Raw genomic sequence first — 21,524 nt, 5'->3', positions numbered from 1 at the left:
CCGCCCGGCTGGCTGCATTCCCTGGCCCGGCCCCGTCCGGCCGGCCCCGCCGGCAGCGTTCGGGAGCTCAGCCCCGCCCCGGCCCCGGCGTCGCTTTTCTAACGCGGCAGCAGGGGCAAACACTGGGAAAAATACAAGCCCTGGAAGACGAGGGCAGAGCTCTGCCGCCTGAACAGACACCGCAGTCAGCGGTGAGAGGGGGGAAGAGATAACAAACACGTTAACGACGCTGCTTTAATTCAATGTTTAAATATAACATTCATTAAGTAATTAAAATAATGCCAAGCTGCCTTAAAAAAAAAACAAAAACCCAAAATCAACCACAACAAAAAATACCAAAGCACAAACCCCAATACATTTATCAGTCCTAAGTATTGCCCAAGGTTTGATTTGTGCTCTTCATTCAATGCCTTGCATTTAGCCAGCCAGCAACGGTTTTTTACTAAATATTAATAGCAAGTCTTTTAATTCCCTGTTACATTTTCACATCCATGAAATATTTGAAACCAATCACATTCTTTGTTACAAGTCTAGAAAAAATGTATTTAGGTAGCCATTACTGTGCATATCTCTTTAAATATTTATTTTTAAGAAAGGACAATGTTTAATTTGTTTAGAAAACAAAACAGAGTGAGGATGCACATACACCTCTAAGCCCCTCAGCAGCAATTCCTAAGTGGTAATGAAGAGCTCTCCAGCTGAAGAAACACTTCTGTGCCTCCCTTGTTTGCAGGCTGGCTGGGCAAGAGGGTAACCGCTCCAGCAGGGCAGTGGTCCAAGTTCTCAGTAGGACCTTACATCCACTCACAGCATCATTTAGAGTCGTGCAGCAACAGGTTTCCGTACAAGTATCCGAGCATCTACAAAAAAAAACTAAATACTTCAGATCAACATGCTGTAAACATGCCATTAAACTACTTATTACTTTATTGCCCTTGGTCACTGGGATGCACAGAATGTGAAATAAAGAAAGGAGATTCAAATCTGTAGCTCATGACGCCAGAAAAAGTATGGTAAAAAGATATTACTAAGATTTTTATACAGTTAAATCTATGGTACTACTAGGAAAAAAGCACTGTCTGTAACATATGGGCATTGTTCAAAGTAATTTATAACTTGAGCTCTCTTCAAATTAATTAGAGAACACTTACCAAACATGTCCAGGATTTTACTAACAGCCTCTTGATTTACATTGTAAGTGAATCCATTGGACCTACAATTAAAAAAGAAATTTATTCAATGAATATTTCTTATTCCAGTCATTTCTACACAAATAATAGGAATTAAAACATTTTCATAATTACATAATATTTTTCATCCTATCAGCATCCATACTAAATTTAAGGACATCTTGGACTTCTACTCAAGAACAGCCTCGGTTTCTTTATCCTTCTCTTGTTCACATGCCCCATGTATCTTTCTTCCCTCATTATTTTAACTGGAGACAACTGCAAGAAGGTAACATATTTGCTTGTTTTGAATAATTTATTTTTCAAGGCTCTTTCTCTCAAATGAACCAAATCTTCATCTGATATCAAATTCTGCCACGCTCAATTTATTCCTTAGCTATAGACATCTATCTTAACCTATTCATTTCATGAACAGAGGTATAAGGAAATGGCTCAGGTCATCAGGTGCCAACTATGTTCTGTGAAACACTCAAGACACTGTAGGGATTTGTATTGGGAACTTCCATGGTCATACTTTTAATTACAGTAAGAAGCACCTCAATACAAATCCATTAGTAACAGAATAGTACATAATACAACAACAGGTGGGTTTTAATCTTAGGCCTATAAACCATGAATTGTGTTGACTTTATTTAATGATTAAGCTTTCAAATAAATTGTTTTGAGATGAGTTCAGTGCTGAACTTCCCCAAAAGTAGTCCTGATCTTCCCCTAGCAGTATTCCTGATTATTGCATTGCCTGACAAGGCTTACTCTAGCAGAGTAATTCTTCTGTTATAAATAAGCAGTGCTGCTCCTTCTGCTTATCAGAGTCTTGGGAGAAAATTTGAAAACCAAAAGGCAAATGGAGTCAGAAGCAGCCTCCCAGTGAGTTAATGAATTTTATTGCTAGGTCCCACAGGAGTCTTTCCACTATGAGGGTGTGCCATTCCAGTTCTACATCATGTACAGAAAGGAACAACCGGGCCTCCACCCTGACTCCAATAAATGCTGTAAAACTCTGGTGCTCAGGCAATTGGGGTTCTGCTGTTCTGCTTCATACTAGGAGCTAAGACATTAAGAATTTCCATTAAGAGTACTCACTGGTTTCTATACACAAAGAATCTAATGTTACTTACATTTTCTTCTTCTTCACTGCACCTAGTTGCACAAGAGCTGATAAGGCATTTTTCTGCATGTCAGAAGACAGCGCTTCATAACATTGTGTACTCCCTATGGAGAAAGCAGTGATGCAATTAAAATTTTTATGATTTTCAATTAACAGTCTACTCATGTAAAATCACATTGCATAACAGCTATACACACCCTTCTCGAGAAGTTGAAAAACAAAGTTGCGGACTCCAGGTATAAACTGCTTCTCTGTAAATGCTTCTTTCATTTCCTTTGAGAGGTATCTGAAAATTAACTGGCATTTTAAAGAAAATGAGCATTCCTTTCTTCCTGATTGTCAGCTTGTAATGAATTACAAACATATGAGTCCTTGTAAGTAAGTAATACTATTCCAGTTTGAAAATCATAGGAGAGGAACTCAAAAGGTATAATTGCACAGGGTGTCTGCAAGTTTTATTACTGTTCTACACGTGAGAGAATCCCAACATTAAAATAAGGTTCAGTATTTCTATAATAGCTACCACAGACAACAGTTTTAAATTCTTATTCTTATAATCAAAAATACTTTAGTTTTTCTAAAACAATACCTGTTCTAAAGATGAGAAAAATGGGCAAATCAGTACAGTTCCACCCACCTCACACATCAGATCACTAACTAGATTCCACTGTGTTAAACGTCTACAGTCTCAGCAATTTTATGCTGACTTACCTGAGATTTTAGCCTTCTGGGTTTGCATACATTGCTTACTACAGGAATGTAAATGTTAAATCTTATTAAAACCTTGGAAAAACCAAAAGAATTTAAAGAGATATGGATGCGACTAATGACTCCGACTCCCACAATAGCTATCAGATAGGAGATGCAAACTCATTTCCACATCTGCTAGGACAGCCCACATAAAATGAATTAAGCAAGAGCTCCTCATAAAAAAGAACAATGAACCTGGTAGCAGCACACTCCCTATGAATCTTATAAACCCACAATGAGCCATCACATTACATGGTAGTTACTGCTTTAGTAAATTGGACAAGTCTGAGGCAAAAGCTAAAAGTGGGATCCTGAGGGGAGGGTGGTGTGTAAGATTAATTACTGTTATTTCTTAACTCTTCAATTTCCCAACCATTAAAACAGTCTCTGTTTACATGGCACAAGTATCACAGCTCTCTTAGTGTCCCGACAAAAGACAGAAAAATAAAAGATCATTTTCTAAGGACAACATACCTGATAACCTTCCACAAAAGGTCTGAACATAGCTGACAAGAAAGACACTGTAACACTTCCTTTGTCAGTAGGGCAAATTTCCTGTTGACTCGTTTGAATGGCATCACATTTTGTGAGTAGAAAACATCCTTCCTCAAAATCCTGGATGAGGAGAGATGCATAACTGAAATTCTAACATTTACAGGAAGTACAGCTACAATTTCCCACAAAATCAACAAACCACAACAGGACACCACTTCCATTTCTGATTTCAGTTCTCAAGAGACTTGAACCAAAACTTTTCCTATCTCCCAGAAATACCCTTATAAAAAGGCAGTGGGAATATGCTCTCAAACACAACAATATCTTAATGCACAACAGGCCTTGGCACAAAGACAGTGATTGCTATTGCAGCTGCCAGCCTGAGCACCCTCAGGGTTTTGTCAAAACAGGGTCAGGTTGTCCAGTTTAGGCTTTTTTTACCTGTCAGTGTTTTTTATGTATTTATGTCTTTTTGAAGTAAGGGTTTGCCTTTATCTCATGTTCAATGTTTGGAAAAAATGATATAACAGTTCACTGATGTCTTCTCTACCAATGAGACAACAAAACAGCCAAGAAGTTACAAATTATGGAAATGTCAATGACAAAACCATTTTACTGCCAATATGGGCAAAAGTGGGACAGATTACACAAGGGGATGGGACATAGACATGAGAGGCACATGAATGAATAAAGGGGTAGGTGGGTAAAAGATCCCTTAACAACATAGCAACTCTTTCATCTGACTCTAGTAAAGTCAGTCACAGCCAGCCCATCTTCCTGTTCCCTGCTATTACCTGCTATTTCAAAAAAGCTGCAAGAAGCAACAATTGCTAACAATTAAGACTTAGCATAACACTGCCAATCAGCCTTTTAAAAAGGCCCAATTCTCTTCTATATAAAAATTGATGAGATTTTAGTATATTTTCAAGTCTCGAATATTCTTGTGAAAATTATCTCTTTTTTAATGCGGGAAAGATTGCAACTATCACCATCCTGTATTTGGCCTTAGCATTGATAAAAATCACACGTAATCAGTTTAAAATCCAAATATAAAACTACACATACCAATTTATATTGGATATGATGTTGAACCAGTTTTTTTGCTGATAAACTTGTTCTCACCTGCATTTCAAGCTGGCTGGACCAGAGCCAGCTCTGACCCAGCAGGTGTGTGTACAAACTGACAGAGCAAGTCCTGCAGAGAGCCAAGTGCTGCCTGCAGTTTTCCCAGCTTGTCCATATCCAGCTGTGCTAGGGGTGCACGCAGGCACACTGAGCCCTAGAATAAGGCAGTAGGCACAAACAATCCTGGCTTTGTCTGACTGATGGTTGCATGGGGCAGAAGGTAAAATGAGAGGAAACTTCAAGCAAAAAGGATGCACCTAAAGCTTCCGTAAGACTTTAAGAGGGAAATTATTAGGCTGGTAAAAAAGCCCTCATCTCAAAAAATTTCACAGGCTGCATCCCTGACACCATTTATGCTTCATTTAAAAGACTGCTTTAATAGGTATTTTCAGATCTGTACTAGAAGGCTGGTAGCTTTATGCAAAAAAGCCAAACTTTGCTACAGTTCATTTCAATAGCTCAGAATCAGGCAATTTCAGCAGTTTCAGTTTTTTTACTGGGAAGGGGAATATTTTGCATATGTAACCTTGTGGATTCAGACAATATTTTGCAACTTTCTAAATGACCTCCCTTTAAATTCTCCCTCCCACTAACAGATCAAGGTGATATCACTGTAGGTTTTTATCACAAAGCACTTGTTTGGCAGTGCCCTGGAATCAGATGCTATTTTAGTTGGTTGCGTTACTATCAGTATTTTTCTTATTTTTACCTTCAGTGAAATGCCAGGAAAGAAGATGAACTCATCAGAAAAAACATCTCTCAAGAAGCTGAAACAGCTATAGACCTCCTCTGAAAAACATATTGTAAATGCAAGTGAGAAGCCATTTACTCCTTATTTTTGACAGTTCCTACTTCAAATAAAATATGGACTTCACATTAAAAGCATACATACAATGGGAGAAACCACAACAGATCAGCAAGTACTCAGCAAGTACTTGATTCAACTGTTAAGAAAAGGAAAGAGCAGAGCTTGTAGCTTCTCAGAACATGCATCATACCATAATCAAATCCTACAAAAGGATCAAAGGGTAAACAAACAAAAAAAAGGCAAGCAAAATACCCCCATGCCCTCCCAGCACATCCACCTATCCCAAGTATAACAGTCTCATATAGCTCCCGCTAGCAGTCACAGGAACCTGGTGCACCTCTCACAGCTGATAGCACAAGGAGCAAAGCTAGTAGATTCTCAGCACCTCAGTGTACCTTTTCTGAAGCTGTGTGTCATCTGCAAGGCGACTGCCACGAGGGCTGGGCGCACGAAGATGTTCAGCAGCTGGTTCCTGTAAGTGGCACACATGAGCACGGCCAGCGCATGCCTGAAGATGATTTCCCCTACGGGTCCATCTTCCACTCCCTTGTCATTTAGGACTACATGGCCATTGACAAGCCGAGCAATGTTGGAATGCAGGGTGAGGTCAGACAGGACTGCTTTTTTGGCACACAGGTTATCTAGCAGGAAAATGCGACACTCAGGAAGTTGCAAAAGGGAGCATAACTCTATTGAAACAGCCTAAAACGGACAAGTATTTCAGTTATTACACCAAACATTCAGTTAGAGAGATGTTCCAAAATAATCCATACCAGGAATTGGCAAACTAGACACAGTATGACAGGGAGAGAAAAAATTTCAAATTGTTCTATAATTAAAACACTTTGAATTCTTCCACTTGCTAACAATTACAAATACTTCCTTTGTCTCTGGAACAAGTATTCTGAGCCTCCAAATATGAAAAGGATAGATCTGTCTGATGGATACATCATCAGTAAGGAAATGGAGAGTATACTTCTGCTTAAGACTTCTGACACTACAAGTTTTGAATCAGAGGTACAGGTCTTTATAATGACCTTTTAGTCAACTCTCATACACAAGCAAGGCTTCATCCCAAATTAAATAAATAAAAATTCTAACATAAATACTATTATATAACATACTTGAACAATGAGAAGCATTCCCTGCATCAAATCGGAATCCATTTTGCAAGCAAGCAATAAAAACTTCATACTGAACACTAAAGTACACTTTACATATTCATAGCACCACAAGTATATCAAATCTATATACCCTCTGATAGAAAAAAAAAATCATATTCTTTAACACAGATCTCATGTAGAATCTCCTTGCAGCTTACTGACTCATTCAGCCTACTTTGTTCCAGTTTTGCTAAAGCTCCCATTTCTCAGTGCAATAGGAAGCAGAAGTCTGAGCATGTAATTTTATAGTTCCTATTTTGAATAAAAAATTCCTAAAAGCCAAGCAAATGTTCTGCCTGTAACAACCAAACAGCATGACAAAGGCAGAAACCACCAGCTGTTCGGATACAGAAGAGCGGTCAGAGTACACATAGCTGCTGGCATCATCAAATTGGCCTTTAAAATGTAATTATCCTTTCCAATTGACAATCCAAACCAAAACAACAAACCCAGTTTCCATGCAACTGATGCCTCAAGTACAGGCAGCACACTCCAACAAAATCTGTTCAGCTGTTGTCATTCCTCCACTTCACTTCCATATGTCTTTGCTATTCCCTGACTACGTTGCTAAAGCACATGCTTACTCACTGTTGCTAAGAAAAAAAAAAATTAATAAGCAAACCTGAATGTGGTATGTTTTTCAGTTTACTATGTAGTAAGATTCTAAATGTAGCCTAAAAATTGCCATGAAATTCGTGCTTTTACCAGTCTGGCAATAGCAGACCTAGCTTGCACTCCCTGTAATGCTGATCCCTGAAAGAAGTGTTTTTCTTCCAGAGGTGACAGTGTTCTTCTATACCAGCAGCCTGTTCTCATTTCTTTATTGTAGTAGCGGAAAGGATCCTTGATTATACACAGGACTATGAAAGCAAAGATCCTTGGGTTAAGTTTACCTACAGCAGAAAGGTAAATGTACTTGCATTATACCGTATTTTTCTTTGCTAGCATTGCCACTTACATCCTGAGGCTCTAGAATTAATTACCAGTATACCTCTGGCTCACAGAGAGAAGTTCAAAACAAAGTTTGAAAGCCCAATCAACCTTTCAGCAGCCAATATATACATTACATACATATATAAAGAATGCGTGTATATTAATAAAACCACCAAAGAAGCCTTCTCTCCAAAAGTTATAATAGTTTCTGGAAATAAAATGAAATTTTAAAACAAACAGCCAAATGAAGAGCTTTGATTTTCTCCCACCCATTTGCTTCTGCTAGTTCTTTGCACCAGTTACAACTTAGACCATAGTCCATAACAATCAGTAAACATAGCATGACACCAAGGTAACTGGAGCAGATCTACACAGAGCTCGGAAAAAACAGACCCTAGACAAACCTCAGTACTCTAATATAAAGTACCTTATAATTTCCTTCTCATGCCACACTTCATGATACAAGAGTAAAATACCTGTTCTGTTTCCACCTAACTATTTTTCAAAGTATTATCTTCAACAGGTTAAGTCAAAACCTGTCAGATTTTAGCATGATTTTTAGCATATCCTAAAATCCATTCACAACTCTAAAAATTCTGTAAAGCTGTCACCATACATTGTTTCCATAGAAATTGAATTTATCCTTCATAAGCAACAAGAGGAACAGAAATAGTATTTTCTCTGCATACCAGGCCATTCAATGAATCCACCAAAAGTCTGTGTTAAGCCCTTAAGCCACAGGGTCTTTTCTATCAGAAGTTCAAATTCCATGGCTGGAAAATTCTGCAGCAGGACAGCAGCAACTAGCACCCACGGGCTCAAAACCATGTTTTCTATTTGCAGGAGTTCCATTTTATAAGCTACATCACTAACAAATTCTTGGATATCCTCAGATGGCTTTTGGGGAAGATGCCTGAAAAAAAAAATGTAATTTAAGGTAAAGAGCTCAAAAAGTGGAATATAAATCACACCCCTCTTCATTTTGTCTATATTGCTCCCAGATCCATAACTTTACAACACCTACCATCTCAAGGGTGATTCTATGTGTGATTCTATGTAAAACAGAAGCCTAGAGCAAAACATCAGTAGCTTCATGACAGTACCTGAAGCACAGATCCTGTATTGATGCTGTACATTTGCTATCTTAAAGCAAAATTCAAAAGCATTATGTTTTACATAACAAATTGCAAAAGCCATGCAATCCAGTCACAGCTACAGCTCCCTGGCACAAGATCACTTAACAGGTTGCAGGAATAAGACAAGAAGTGAGAGAAAGTAGAAAATTTTAAGGGGCAAAAGACCACATTCTCAGAAAACAGAGCTTTGCCTGGTTCATGCATCATCATTAAATGTTAAAACACAGGGCAAAGCCATGCAAGTGACAATCCATTGCAGAAACACCCATAAGCACAATAAGCCTCTGCTCAAACAAACAGGTTCAGCAGTCTGCACAGTCAGATGGAGAGAGGTGAGAGAAGATGAAAACAAAGTAGAAGAGAACATTTTAGTTCACAACAGTGTAGACTAAACAAATGCCTTTCCTGTGCATACACCATGGAAAGATGTGGTACCTGGGAACTAAATTGTACGGGCAGCGATTGATTCTCCCAGATGCCAAAGTTCTAAGGGATACTGGCTGGCCAACGTAGATATGTATGGTACCAAAATTGTCACTGAGGATTCTTCTGGCTTTTAACAAGCCCTATGAAAACGGGAAGAGGAAAACTTAAATTCTGGTGCTACAGGGTGTGTATACATCCACTTATGTTCTGTTCTTAAGGAATTTACATACAGATGTTGATTCTTTGGGCTTTGGGACTCCTAAGAGTTCATGAGCATACAGGGATTCTTCTAATATCCTCTCATAGCTGATGCTGATGGGAACAAAGTATGTATCAAAGACTTCACGCTTAAAAAAGGGCTCCATCACAATGCTGAGAAGACCTGCCAATTGAGAAAAAAAAAGTAGTGAATCACCTGTCTTTTTCAAAGAGAGAAAAGCAACTGTAATTTAACTTTGAAAAGGCTAACTTTGCATTTCAGAAACTGCTGAAGGGTGCATACTGTGCCTGTTCTCTCTTCAAGCAAGCAGAACCAAAGGACATTGCCCAGGCTTTAAAACAGAGCGTAAATGGAAACAATGCTCTTGGAAAGTTATTCATGCTCTTTTCAGCAGCACTCCTCTGATTTCCCATAACTTCTACAGTTAGAATTACAATATCTCTCTCTGGCCAGGGGATGCCTATTGCCCAGGAAGAGAAGGGTGAAGAGTTATTCAATTTAGTACACAGTGGAGCAAAGGGAGCAAAAGGAGTAGAGTATATATTCCTATTCTTTGTATGGCCTTGGAACCCAGCCACAGTGTTTTCCAGTACTCTGACAGACTTCCCCAATTCTCCTCTACTCCAACATCCCTTTCTATGCAAAGAAATTACAAAGTACATAGCCACTAATGAAAACACTAATAATATTAAAAAGTTACAAATCTTCAATAAACATACCAAATTTTGGAGTCAGAGTCTTGGCAGTGCGGCTTCTTGTCCCTTCAAGGAAAAATTCGATTGGGGCATAGCCACTCTACAAAAGTAAAACAAACAGCTAGTCAGAAAAACATTCCTTCTTTACTGCCCACAAATTGTTTTAAGCACTTCAAATGTAAGTAAATTGTTTTTTTAATGGAAGACACACATCAGTCATGTGTAAGCCTATATTCATCCACTGTACTTGCCACACCATACAGTTAATGGAAACATTGTGTCTGTCATGGGATTAGGGTACACAATCCAAAGCAACTGATGAGCAGTAATGTGTTTATCACTTACTGCTGAATTGTGTAATAATAACAGAGCGCAGAGTGGTCTCTGTTATAACAGTGTAATAATAACAGAGTGGTCTTCTCTTCCAGCAAACCTGAGGTAAAAAGCATTTAATCAGATCACTGTAAAGACTTTCAATCACACAGCCATAACATCCTGCATATTGCACATCAATTGTTCTGACAGAGTATTTCTGAAGTATGCATTTTGAGAGGTCAGCAACTTATTTACCCTTAACATAGTTTTTACATATTCAGCAAACACAGCCCAGTAGAGTCTGTTCCCACCAAAGGAACGTCGCATAAAAAAGGCACCTGCCCTTCGTAGCAGCTCACCAACTATTTTCATTCCCAGGAAATCTGAAAAACAAGCAAGGAAAAAAAAAACAAACCACACACACAAAATTTATTGATTAATATCAGCCAGCAGAATCAACCATGTTCTCTAGCACAATGACTACCAGAATACAGAAGACCTCTTTCAAGGATTCCATTGTTGTCGATACATTCATTTGCTTTCAGATTGTCAAGCAAGACTTATATAGACAAGAATAGCATATTATAATATGATTTCAATTTTCTTTTAAACTGCATTCACTTAGAGCAATTTATTTTCATAATTTAGATGGTCAGAGTTCAACCATACTAAAGACTAAGTTCCTGAAGTATACTGTCTCACTCATCTTTAGAAAAAAGCAGTTACTACTGAACGTGTCCCAGAAGAAACAGAAATTAGCCAGCCAATTAAACTATATTAGACCATCTATGATCCTGACTCATCACTTTGGGGGATGTGCACCAAACTAGATAAAATTTCTTTATAGTTTTTTAGTTTTAAGCAACAAAAGCCAATGCCTAACTTGTCAAAAGCAGGAAACACTTAACATTAACAACTTCCTTATAGAACCATTTAAAACAAGTCTACACATCAGGTGGTAACGTGCCACTCCAATCTTCTTGCTGCCTCAATCCATGAAACATTTGAGAACAGATATTCCCTCAGTAAAATAAATGCACATTTCCAGTTGCAACGATGACAATGACTGCCTTGAAGATGTCAGGTGTCAGAAACATAATCCCAGGACCAGCCACATTCCTGCTAATGTATGAGGATGCACTACAGTCACTGGCAACTGTTTACCTTCCCTTAGCTAATCCCCACAGATCCATCTGTATGCTTGAAGCCAAGAGATAACTAACAAAGAAAAGGCACACACCACCTACATCAAGTCCCTCCACTCTGCACAAGTGCTGCTTTGAGGGTGAATTTGTCAACCACACCTTTTGAAACTCTAACATGATATGTAGTAACTACAACTACAACCACAGGCAACTGTATCTTCTCCAGAGGAATTTAAAATAATACATATATACAGGCAGCATCAAGCTACAAAACCCTAATTCTTCAGGAGAACTTTGAAGCACTCACAACACTCAACAAAATGTTAATTACTAAAAAAATCCTTACAAGCTAAACTAATACTATCTTAAGATACTATTTTGAGGTACAAAACTGAAAAATGCTCTAATCCAAGTCAGTAAAGGATTACAGCAATACCTATTACAGCATGCAAGCAGATTCTGACCAATACATGACAGGCAAACTGCAATAGCCTGATCAAGGCACACCAATTTGTGAATCCACCACCATCTAACCTGCATTACTCAGATGCAAACTCAAAGACCAGAGAAATCTCATCTTCCATAGCAAGCATAGTCTCACAGTTCTATTAGTCTTCCTAACCTCCTGATTGGAAAAGAAGACTACAGTAAAGCAGTAGGTTCCAAGGTCTTTGCTAATTTACCTGTGCATACTACCGTGCTGCACGAGACCTGAAGAGGTTTTCTGCCTGCTTAGAAGACCTGTTTTGATACCAGAAACTTTCAAGATCAGGTTTCTAAGTTGAGTGCTGATAGCATCCAGATTTAAAGAAAAGCACATTAACTTGGAAGACATTTACTCTTCAAGCCCTCAAGAATTCCCACACACATACTAGCTTCATCTGCTTTACAACTAAGTATGTCCAAAATCCTGACCTCTGATGTGAGCTATCACTTCCCAGCCAGCTCTGCTCTCCACATTTTACATAACAGAGTTCTGCCAGTTCTTCAAAGGAATCAGTCACATCAGAAACAAGCTTGAGGTGGCTGGCACTTCGTATCTGTCTACCATGACTGCACTTGAAAAATATCACTAAAGTTCTGCACCTACAGTAGCTCCTCGGCAAGTTTTTGCCTGTTCCCAGGCCATAAAACCAAATACAAGTCATCTTCACAATTCTTATCTTTGCCCCAGGGTCTACAGATGGGGCACTTTGGGGCAAACTTGCTATGAAAAAAATTCACCTTTGATTGGACTCAAGACCAATGAGAAGCTTTCAGACACTGTAAGCACCTCCACCCAAGGAGGCTTTAACGACAGATTTGGAACAGAAGAACTGTAAGAAGCTATAGTTGCACCTACGAGAGAATGCTACCAATTCTCTGAATCCTGAAAACATTAAAAACATACTTGCCTATTCCTGCAGCAATGACAGGCAAGGCCAAGTCATACGTGTACAGTAAATAAGACAGCATCAGAAAGTCTACATAGCTTCGGTGGCTGGGCAGCAGCACAACAGGATGCTCCTGAATGGCGTGTTGCAACTGAAAAACAACAGTGCAAACAATATTGTCCCAATATTTACTGACTGTTGAAATTTGCAAATACAGACCTTCACACAGTTTAAGGCAAACAAAACCCCATTTGCATGAGGGTGGTTTTTCTGCCCACACACTTGATACCTCTTTCAGCATGGAACCCATAGGAAATTTGAAGTAGTTGTTTCCAAACCGGCAACCTGATGTTGCCAGCATCAGAGGACTCAAAAGCCAGGGCCACGCCACTATGGGACAGTCTAACTCAAGTCCCCTTTGATGGGGATGGGAAACCAAATAGGGGTTGCTGGGACTGACACTGCTGCCTCCCAGGGAATGCACTGCACCCTCCAAAACAGCAACATCCTGAAATGAAATAGGGGGATAACTAGTCCAGTTGTCCTGGAAACTGAGGCAAACCTAGAGCAAGTCCTACCTCAGAGGTGCACAGCATTTCATTACTCTTAGCTGTATCAGGATTTTGCAGAACAGCCAGTCCTCTCAGACATACAGTATTATATTTTGACCTGAAATTCAGCTAAATGCATTATTATTTTATAATCTCAGAGAGAGATTGAGAGACTGAGAGTCTCTCAGTGGCTGATCTAACAGAACAGTCACATGGTATTCTTTAGCATAGAAGTATTTGAAAAATATATAAAAATACTGATAGTTGTTTGGCTCTAAAATACTTATTATTTATCTCCCACATTTACTACGAAATGCACTGATAAATAAAAGTGAGTGCAGTAATTTTCTTTTCAAAAGGTACTTTTCATATTTGTTACTTGAAGATTAGAGTTCTTGTCCAAGTGACTGGTGTGAAAATATCATAACTTTTTCCATCCCACCAGTACTCACTCTCTGCATTCCTTCTTCATTCACACAAACTCTCTGGAAAAGCTGTTTAAATATTTTGCTCAGARTAAAGGCAAAAAATCTGACAGCTCCTAGTTGCATACGGTGGCCCATCTCATCCAGGATTTCCGTGGCTTCTTCTTGAATAACATCAGGTGATTCCCCCATCTCTTTTGCTAACTAAAGAGAAACAAAACAGCAGTGAAGTTGTTACAATCTCCTTGCCCGTGCACACCATTCTAATGTGCCACAGCTACTACAGGAGAACTACAAGATTTTATGTGATAAGCATATATCTAATCACACTGAATCTGTTTGATGCCAGCTGAAATAACAAAGCCAAGTTAAAACTGATCAAAAATCAAAACAAGTTTAGATGTCAATGGCATGCAGGGAGGGTGTGCAATAATCCTCCCTCCAAACACACCATCTGAATATTTTAACTTGTAGCATATTCAGAGAAGATTTAAATTCAAAGAATATTTCATCTATTATCAGTCTGAAGAAGGCTCTGTGCATTTTTCTTTGAATAGTAAAATGAAGCCTATGTTTATAGAGACAGTCAAGATGTAAATATTTTAAGTGCATTTGAGTTAGAGTTTACAAAGAACCTTAGCACTATCACACTTCAATTTCTTTCTAATGTATTACCTTGGCAATGGAGAAGTGAATTGCATACAAAGCACTGTCTCTACCAGCTGTGCATATCAATGATCTTTCTTCTGTTGCCATGCACATTCCCCCTTAAAGTTTCTTAAAATAGGCTTAAATAATGGCCATCCCTCCTATCTGGCACTTTGAATCCAGAAATATTTAATTGAAAAGTTATGCTTTTTATTTTCATGGAATAAGGAACGTAACTTTCCTTCTCAACACAGAGAAGAAAATGAATGGCAGAAGAAATAGCTAAGAAAAGGCAGAAGAGCATGGCTCTGCTTGAAAGCCAGTGCTGCTTTCCCATTATTCCCATTTTGTAACATACAAGAAAATCTATCTCCTCCAATCTACTCCCATATACCTTACTATCATCTTTACTGGTTCAAATGTGTTTTCTTAAATTGTCCATCATCCTAAGTATTTCCACATGTAGTTTAAGCTGATTATTTTAGCTGCTTAAAGAAGCCAAAAACTGCTTCCACTTAAACCTGAGAAATCAATCTTGCTTAGGAAGCCAAAAAATTCCTCTTGATATTCACTAGGGAGAGATTCTCTTCTCATTCACCAGCAAAATGCTTACCATACAGTTCATCTTGTCTGATTTAAATGCAAATCCACTATGGAAGGAAGCACTTCCCAAAATCAGTAACCAAAAAAACAGACCAGTCACATATAGCAAGCTAAAAGATACAAATGATCTTAATTTCACATATTGAACTTTAGTAACCTCAACAATTTGGCACGAGAGCAAATTCTAGTGTGCCTATGTAAAGCTGTGTAAACCTTGCCCAAGCCGGAGGGACACTAATCGTAGACTGCTGGGCACATTGCCCAAGGCAGTCTCAGATACTTCTGTAATCTCTAGTGTAAAGCTGGTAACTAGACTGCAATGCCAGGTCTGCTAATTCCCTTCAACCACTAGAAAATATCAATCACAACCATTTTCCATCAAAAAAAACAGCACTTCAGAAGAAAACAACACACATATGTCTTCCTGTCAAATCCTCTGTATTTTCTTTAAGTAAATTTTTTAGTGAACCAAATTTCAAAGATTTTTTTGGCTTTCATACTACTTAGTGAGCCGTAATGGCAACAGGACTACTTTGACGGATGTAGTTTACTTTGTCACATTATAACAGATTTTGATATATCATAAGTAACACTAACCATTAAAAGAAACAAATAGAAAAAAATTACAGTAGCCAGTCACTCAGGATCAACCAAAACATCTCATGTATTTCTATTTGCTTGGAGCTATTTTTCATGAATACTGAAATTATTACACTGCTAACACACACTCTTATTTCAGGCACCTAAACACAATGCAAAATAACAGCCAGCTTAACCATAAAGTATGTTATTCGATAGATAGGAGTAGCTGTCCTTCATGTTAAAACAAAAATATGGTTACATCTTAGACAGTGTTTCAAATTCAAATAATTATTTATGAAATACAACTCTCATTTTAGTGAAAGTAGCATTTAGGACAGGTTCATAAATATATCACTAACCTATAAAACTCCTACAAGATACCCTCAAAGTAGAAAAATGTCTGCTAAGGAGAGTGCTCATGTCTTTCATAATGTTGCTCTGTGGTGAGAACAGTGGAGCAGAAGAAGGAAAAAAAGGCACACTGGATAAACTAGGGTGAAGTGTCATATAAGCAAAATCAAAACACTGTTTCATGAACCTGACAGTTTTAGTGGCAACTCCATTTTTTTTCTGCCAAAAGAGAGTTATTTATTTACTGGATCATCTTCCAAAGTTATAATTTTAACCAAGTCACCAATAATCTCTTTTTTCCTGCTGCCACACAAAGCTTGGCTGTGTTTTATCTACCTCATCTTACAGTTCCTTGTCCAGACTCACCTGCTTGATAACATATTGAACTTGCTCTGACTGGAGAACAGCACTTTTGATGGCATTTGGCTTGCAAGGTGAAAGTCCCTTGTAGATCACCGGGGTATAACATTTCATTGCGTATCTCAAGTCACTGGACAACCGTCTTTCCTCCAAGATATCCTCAAACTCATCTCTTTTCTTTGATGAGAGTTCTTTCTGCTAGGAACATACAAATGAAGAATTGTATGCTATGTATGAAGAATTGAGCTATTTGGTAATCTGCTCAGCTGCAGCACCAAAATAATGATATGCAATACTTCTACAACATTTGGGGTTTCTCTTTAGCTTTCAGTAACGTCTGCATTCCACACTCTGTGACTGCAGCAACCAATACTACCTGCTTGGAAGACTGATCCAGAAAGAAATTAAAAAGAAAAATAAACAACATCCCCCCCATGAAAAAAATCCCCACCCTAATCCCTTCCAACTGCAATGATTCCCAAGTCACCCTTTGCCACAGTACTTAATTCCAGTGCAATAGGAAGAAATTGAGAGAACACATGGGCTTTTAAAGCTGAAGTGTCTTGCCTCTAGCCTCTCTATGATTAATAGGTATTAATGAAAAGACCTTTGATTCCAACTCTCTCACAGCTTCATTAAGACAATGCCATGATTGACATAATAAAAATGCAATCATCTACACACAAAAAAATAATCCCTGCTACTTAAAAGTTGCATCTGGGGCCTTGGTGAGTTGTGGCTTTCACTAGCTTGGATGTAAAGTACACGAAACCTTACTAGACAGGAATAAACAAAAACCCCACCTCACTGTCAGCTGTGTGAATGCAATATGGTACAAATGTAGGTAAAAAGAGAGAACAGCCTCTGAGTAACCAATACCCCCACTAAGGAAGAAAAACCGCCAGGACATCAAGACCTAATTGTGGATCCATCCTGCTGCAGAAAACTCAGAAACAAAACTCTTCTCTTTGAGCCAGTAGACCTGTGTGCTGGGCAGAGATGTCTCCTATTATCTCCTATATCACTAGAGTTTGTATGAATGACCCCTCAGTCTTTCCAAGACTGAAACTGTATTTGTCTAAACTTCAAAACTGCAGCAACAGCCACCAGATAAAAGACAACTGGAGTAAGCCTCTATGAAACAAAAGTAAAAAAGGTTTAATTATATCCAACTATATTTATTAGAAGATGCTAAAAACAAGAATGCTTATGTCTTCCTCCACACTACCACTTGAAGGGTAGCACTGGCAACCTTTTCATTCATTCCACCTCCTCCTTCTATATATGACCTATGCAGAACCAATCTCATAATGAAGAACAAAACACTTTTCATGGGCTCTTACAGTGACTTTTTCTAGTGCAGAGTGAAAAACCTGGCCAACAAACACACAGGGAAACACCAGGAACAGAAAAGCAAAATGCTCAGCAGTGGCAGATGGATTTTCAACCTTGGAAGAGGGAGTCAGGTTTCACTGCTGGCCAACCACAGACACATCAACRACACTATCAGAGCTGCTGTTATTCAACACAAGGTAATTTGGTAGAACAAAACAAAACAAAATAAAACTCAAATCAGGAATAACTCTGCTTAAGAAAGACAAAATATCTTTCAAAGCCTCATCTGTATCAAAAATCAATTTTGTTTTATTGGAGGACACAAATCCTACTACAGTGTTTGACTTTCTCAAGTTCTTTTACCCACACAGGACAGGCAAAGTTGGAGACCATCCTTCTACTATAATTGCATTTTGTAGATGATATAACTTGTCTTTCCACACCTGCAGTTTGGAGAATTACCTCATAGTAATTGCAGAATAAACTCTCCAAGGACTTTCAAAACAATCCTACACAGGTATTAAATCCAGACCTCTATTAATGTAAATAGTTTCTATGAGCCATCTGTTGCTGTTGACACCTTATATCAACCCCCTTGATTAAAAATAAATGCCTTATGCTCTACAATGGTAAAAAAGCATAGCTCAGAATAGAAGCAGAAAATATTTGGCTCTAAGCATACACCTACTCACACCAGTGTATGACAGATCATTGCTCAGAAAATCTAAGCAACATTTATGTCAGCTACAAAAGTTCAAATCCTGCAACTACATGAAATCCAGACAAAAACCCAGCACCAGCATGGGCATCATCACCCACATCAGCACTCACTGTGCTGCTGCAGCTACTCCCCAATACACTGCTGTGAGAGCATTGCAAAGGACATGGCCCATTGAAAAATCACCTCTCTACCTCTGCTCCTCATCTGATGCCTTAAGACACGATTTGCAACTGATTGATCTCCATGGCAATGATTGTTTTCACATCCTGTTCAGAAGGAGCCAAGCTTCACACTTTACCAACCACTAAAGATTTATAACCGTGCTTTTACACATTACAGCCAAGCCGTTGTTCCAGCTTCAGTTGCCAGCTGGTAGAGAACACACTTCGAAAACACACTGCTAGAAACCTGGACATCAGAAAATTCAGTGACATGCACTGTTGCTGCAACAGCAGTGAAGCGTGAAAGCAAAACAGCAGCAGGAGCCTGGAGCTCCTCTACTTCCATATAACTAGGATATGCAATATAACAATAGTGCTGGTGATGCCCTTGGGATACCAGCATACAGACAAGACACAGTAGTTAGGGAATCTGCCGAAACAAGGAGCTGTTTCCCTCTCTCCCTATTCCCATCCTCCAAATGCTTGTAGAAAGGTAGGGTTTAGCCTCCCACACCCAAACTTCATTGTCTGAGGCTGGCAGAGGAGCTGCAGGGAACAAACAAGGCCAAAAAATAATTTTCACAATGTAACACGGGAAAATCCTCTTCGGCCACTCCATCCCCACGACAATCTCCTAAGCGCAAAGTTCTCCGTCACTGGCAGGACAGGTTTCTGCCCTGCGGAGCGCCCGGTGCCCGGGCACCTGTCGCCCCAGAGAGCCGCTCCGGGACACTGCCTCCGTAAGAAAGAGTCACTTCCCACCTCCCCGACCCTGGCGGGCCTTCCGCAGTAGTCTAGGGCGAGACGGGGCTCTCGAGATCGGGAGCTCCGGCTGTCGCGACTGACACGACAGGCAGGAAAGGAGCAGCCGAGACAGAAAAGGGCGCGCCGGAAGGTGACCTGGTGAGGGGAAACGTCCGGCTCCCTCCGGGCCCCGGGTGAGGCCTCGTCCCTCCCTCCGCAGCGTGGTCGCCGCTTCCCCGCGGAGCCAAACCGGGGTAAAGGGGCGGAGGGGCAGACTGCGCCAAGTGCCGTCATTCCGCTTCAGAGCGAGCGGCACCGCCGCGGCGCGGGGGTGGGTGAGGGGGGTGAGGTGAGCATCCCCGTCCCCGCGGCACTGCTCCCGCCGCCGCTGCTGCTGCCTACCGAGTACATGGGCGCTCCTCGCCGCGCCCTACCGGGCGCCGCCGCCGCCGCTGTCGCCATGGTCCTGCGAGCTCCGCCGCGCCGTCCTACGGCCCGCTCACCCGCCCTATCCCGCCGCAGTGCCCTGCCGCCCGCCGCCGCCTCCCGCGGCGCCCATGACCCCGCGGCGCCCCGGCCCGGCTGTCTGGTGCCGTGCGGCGGCGGAGGGCGGAGGCACCGCGCCATGGGCGGTGCCATCTCGGGTGCGACAGGAGGCGACGGGAGCCGCCGAGGGTCACACGCCGGTCTGCCCGCCGGCCTCGGCAGCCATGGGACCGCGGGAGCCGCGTCGCCGGTTGGAGGCGGTGCTCGGCGCCCTCTACGACCTGGGTGGGTGTGCGGGGCCGGGCCCGGCGCTGCGCCCGCACCGCCGTTCTCCCTAGGGGCCGGGGGAGGGTGTGGGGCCGAGCGTGGGCGCTCTGGAGCGGAGCGGCGGCGGCACGGAGCTGACCCGCGGCATGTGCTCGACACAGGTGAGGAGCCCGACGGCGCTCGGGGCGCTGCGGAGGACGGCGAAGCGAGAGCGGTGCCGGCAGCGGAGGAAGAAGAAGAGGAGGAGGAGAGACGGGGGCCGAGGCCGGTGGCGGGCGGGCGGCACGGAGCCCGCGGCTTCTTCGGGGAGTTGCGGGTCGAGCTGAGCGCCGCCGCTGCCCCGCCGCCCCCCGCCGCCCCGCCCGCCGTGGAGGTCGTGGTGTTCCGCGGGAGGAAGAGGAAGGAGCGGTACAGACACTCGGCAGCGCCCGCTGGCGAAGCACAGGTAGAGCGGGGCGGGTGCGGGGTCCCCGCTGCCCCGAGCCGCCCCTTCCCATGGGGGCGCGCCCTGGACACGGAGCTAGGCCCCTTGTCCTGCCTAGGTTTGTCCCTCTTGCTGATATGACAGCCTGGAAATCCGGGATCCTGGGGAGATCCACGTGGTCAGCTCGATGGCTTTCAGTCCTACTGATTTCCAGGGGGCCTGCTGGATGTAGCAGGGGTGTAGGCAGGACTTGAGGACTTCCTTTTTTCTCTTCCAGAAGATCTCATGGATTAGAATCCTGTGTTTGAAATGGGCATATTCCAGCAGAATAAATTGATTTGCCGGCAGGCCTGATCATGCAGAGCGAAGTGAATGAAATAGAAAGTTAAAGTCTCTTGGTTGCTTCAGTGCCCAGGAGTTTTGCGTGCTGCACTGCTTTTGTCAGTAGGTGTGGATGTGAGGTGCCAAAACTTGCTTCTCTTCTCTGGTATCATAGCAGCATGGGTCATTGATAAGCAGCGTTTGTCTTAGAGGATCCGTGTTGGGTAGTCAGTGGAGGAAGGCATGACAGCATTAGATCTCAGTCCTCTGGTTTCCTTTGTCTCCTAAGCTCCCTTGCACTACCAAAAACTGTAGCGGAGCTGCTTCAATAGAGAGGCCTGGATAGGTTTGGCTGGAAGCTTAGCAGAGGAGTTGATTTGTCTCCCGACTATTTTGCTTCCCTGGTTGTTTTCCTTGAGTTGTCTTTATGGCCATGATATCAGAAGCCCAATTCTAACTTGAATACAGGGAGACTTAGTGATATGTAGGGTTTAATTGCTTGGAATTCAGAACTCCAAGAGACTGACCAAGGAGTTGGTTGAATCCATAAACTTTTGTGCTTTTCCCAGCATGTTTTCCTCTAAAATTTTTTTAGATTTTTTACAGTTTAAGTTGTTCTCCCTGAAAAGACTGGAGTTAGGCTTGTTAGCAAAATGCTCTGAA

At 41.4% G+C, this 21,524-nt stretch overlaps 1 protein-coding gene across 2 annotated transcripts; it reads right to left on the bottom strand.

Moving 5' to 3' along the window:
* Window positions 1-220: 220 nt before the first annotated feature.
* GNPAT (glyceronephosphate O-acyltransferase) lies at window positions 221-20,628 on the bottom strand. 2 transcript variants are annotated; one of them, XM_057373599.1, is made up of 17 exons: window positions 20,278-20,628; window positions 19,766-20,134; window positions 16,409-16,600; window positions 13,886-14,062; window positions 12,904-13,033; window positions 10,620-10,747; window positions 10,074-10,149; window positions 9,365-9,516; window positions 9,144-9,274; window positions 8,262-8,485; window positions 5,872-6,117; window positions 5,378-5,457; window positions 3,523-3,663; window positions 2,496-2,595; window positions 2,309-2,402; window positions 1,152-1,213; window positions 221-860 (listed from the first exon to the last, which is right to left on the bottom strand). In XM_057373599.1, exons 1-17 carry the CDS (start codon window positions 20,611-20,613, stop codon window positions 817-819), a joined length of 2,682 nt encoding a protein of 893 aa, XP_057229582.1. In that variant the 5' UTR covers window positions 20,614-20,628; the 3' UTR covers window positions 221-816. The 2 variants fall into 2 exon arrangements, with proteins under 2 accessions (XP_057229582.1, XP_057229584.1); XM_057373601.1 differs by having other exon boundaries at window positions 16,409-16,597.
* Between the last annotated feature and the right edge of the window lie 896 nt (window positions 20,629-21,524).

The sequence above is a fragment of the Malurus melanocephalus genome, unplaced genomic scaffold (genome assembly GCF_030028575.1).
Source record: "Malurus melanocephalus ecotype Western Australia unplaced genomic scaffold, MMel_1.1 scaffold_203, whole genome shotgun sequence".
In the NCBI taxonomy this organism is placed as follows: Eukaryota; Metazoa; Chordata; class Aves; order Passeriformes; family Maluridae; genus Malurus; species Malurus melanocephalus.
The sequence above is the reverse complement of the archived record's forward strand: the minus strand, read 5'-3'. Positions and strand labels throughout refer to the sequence as shown.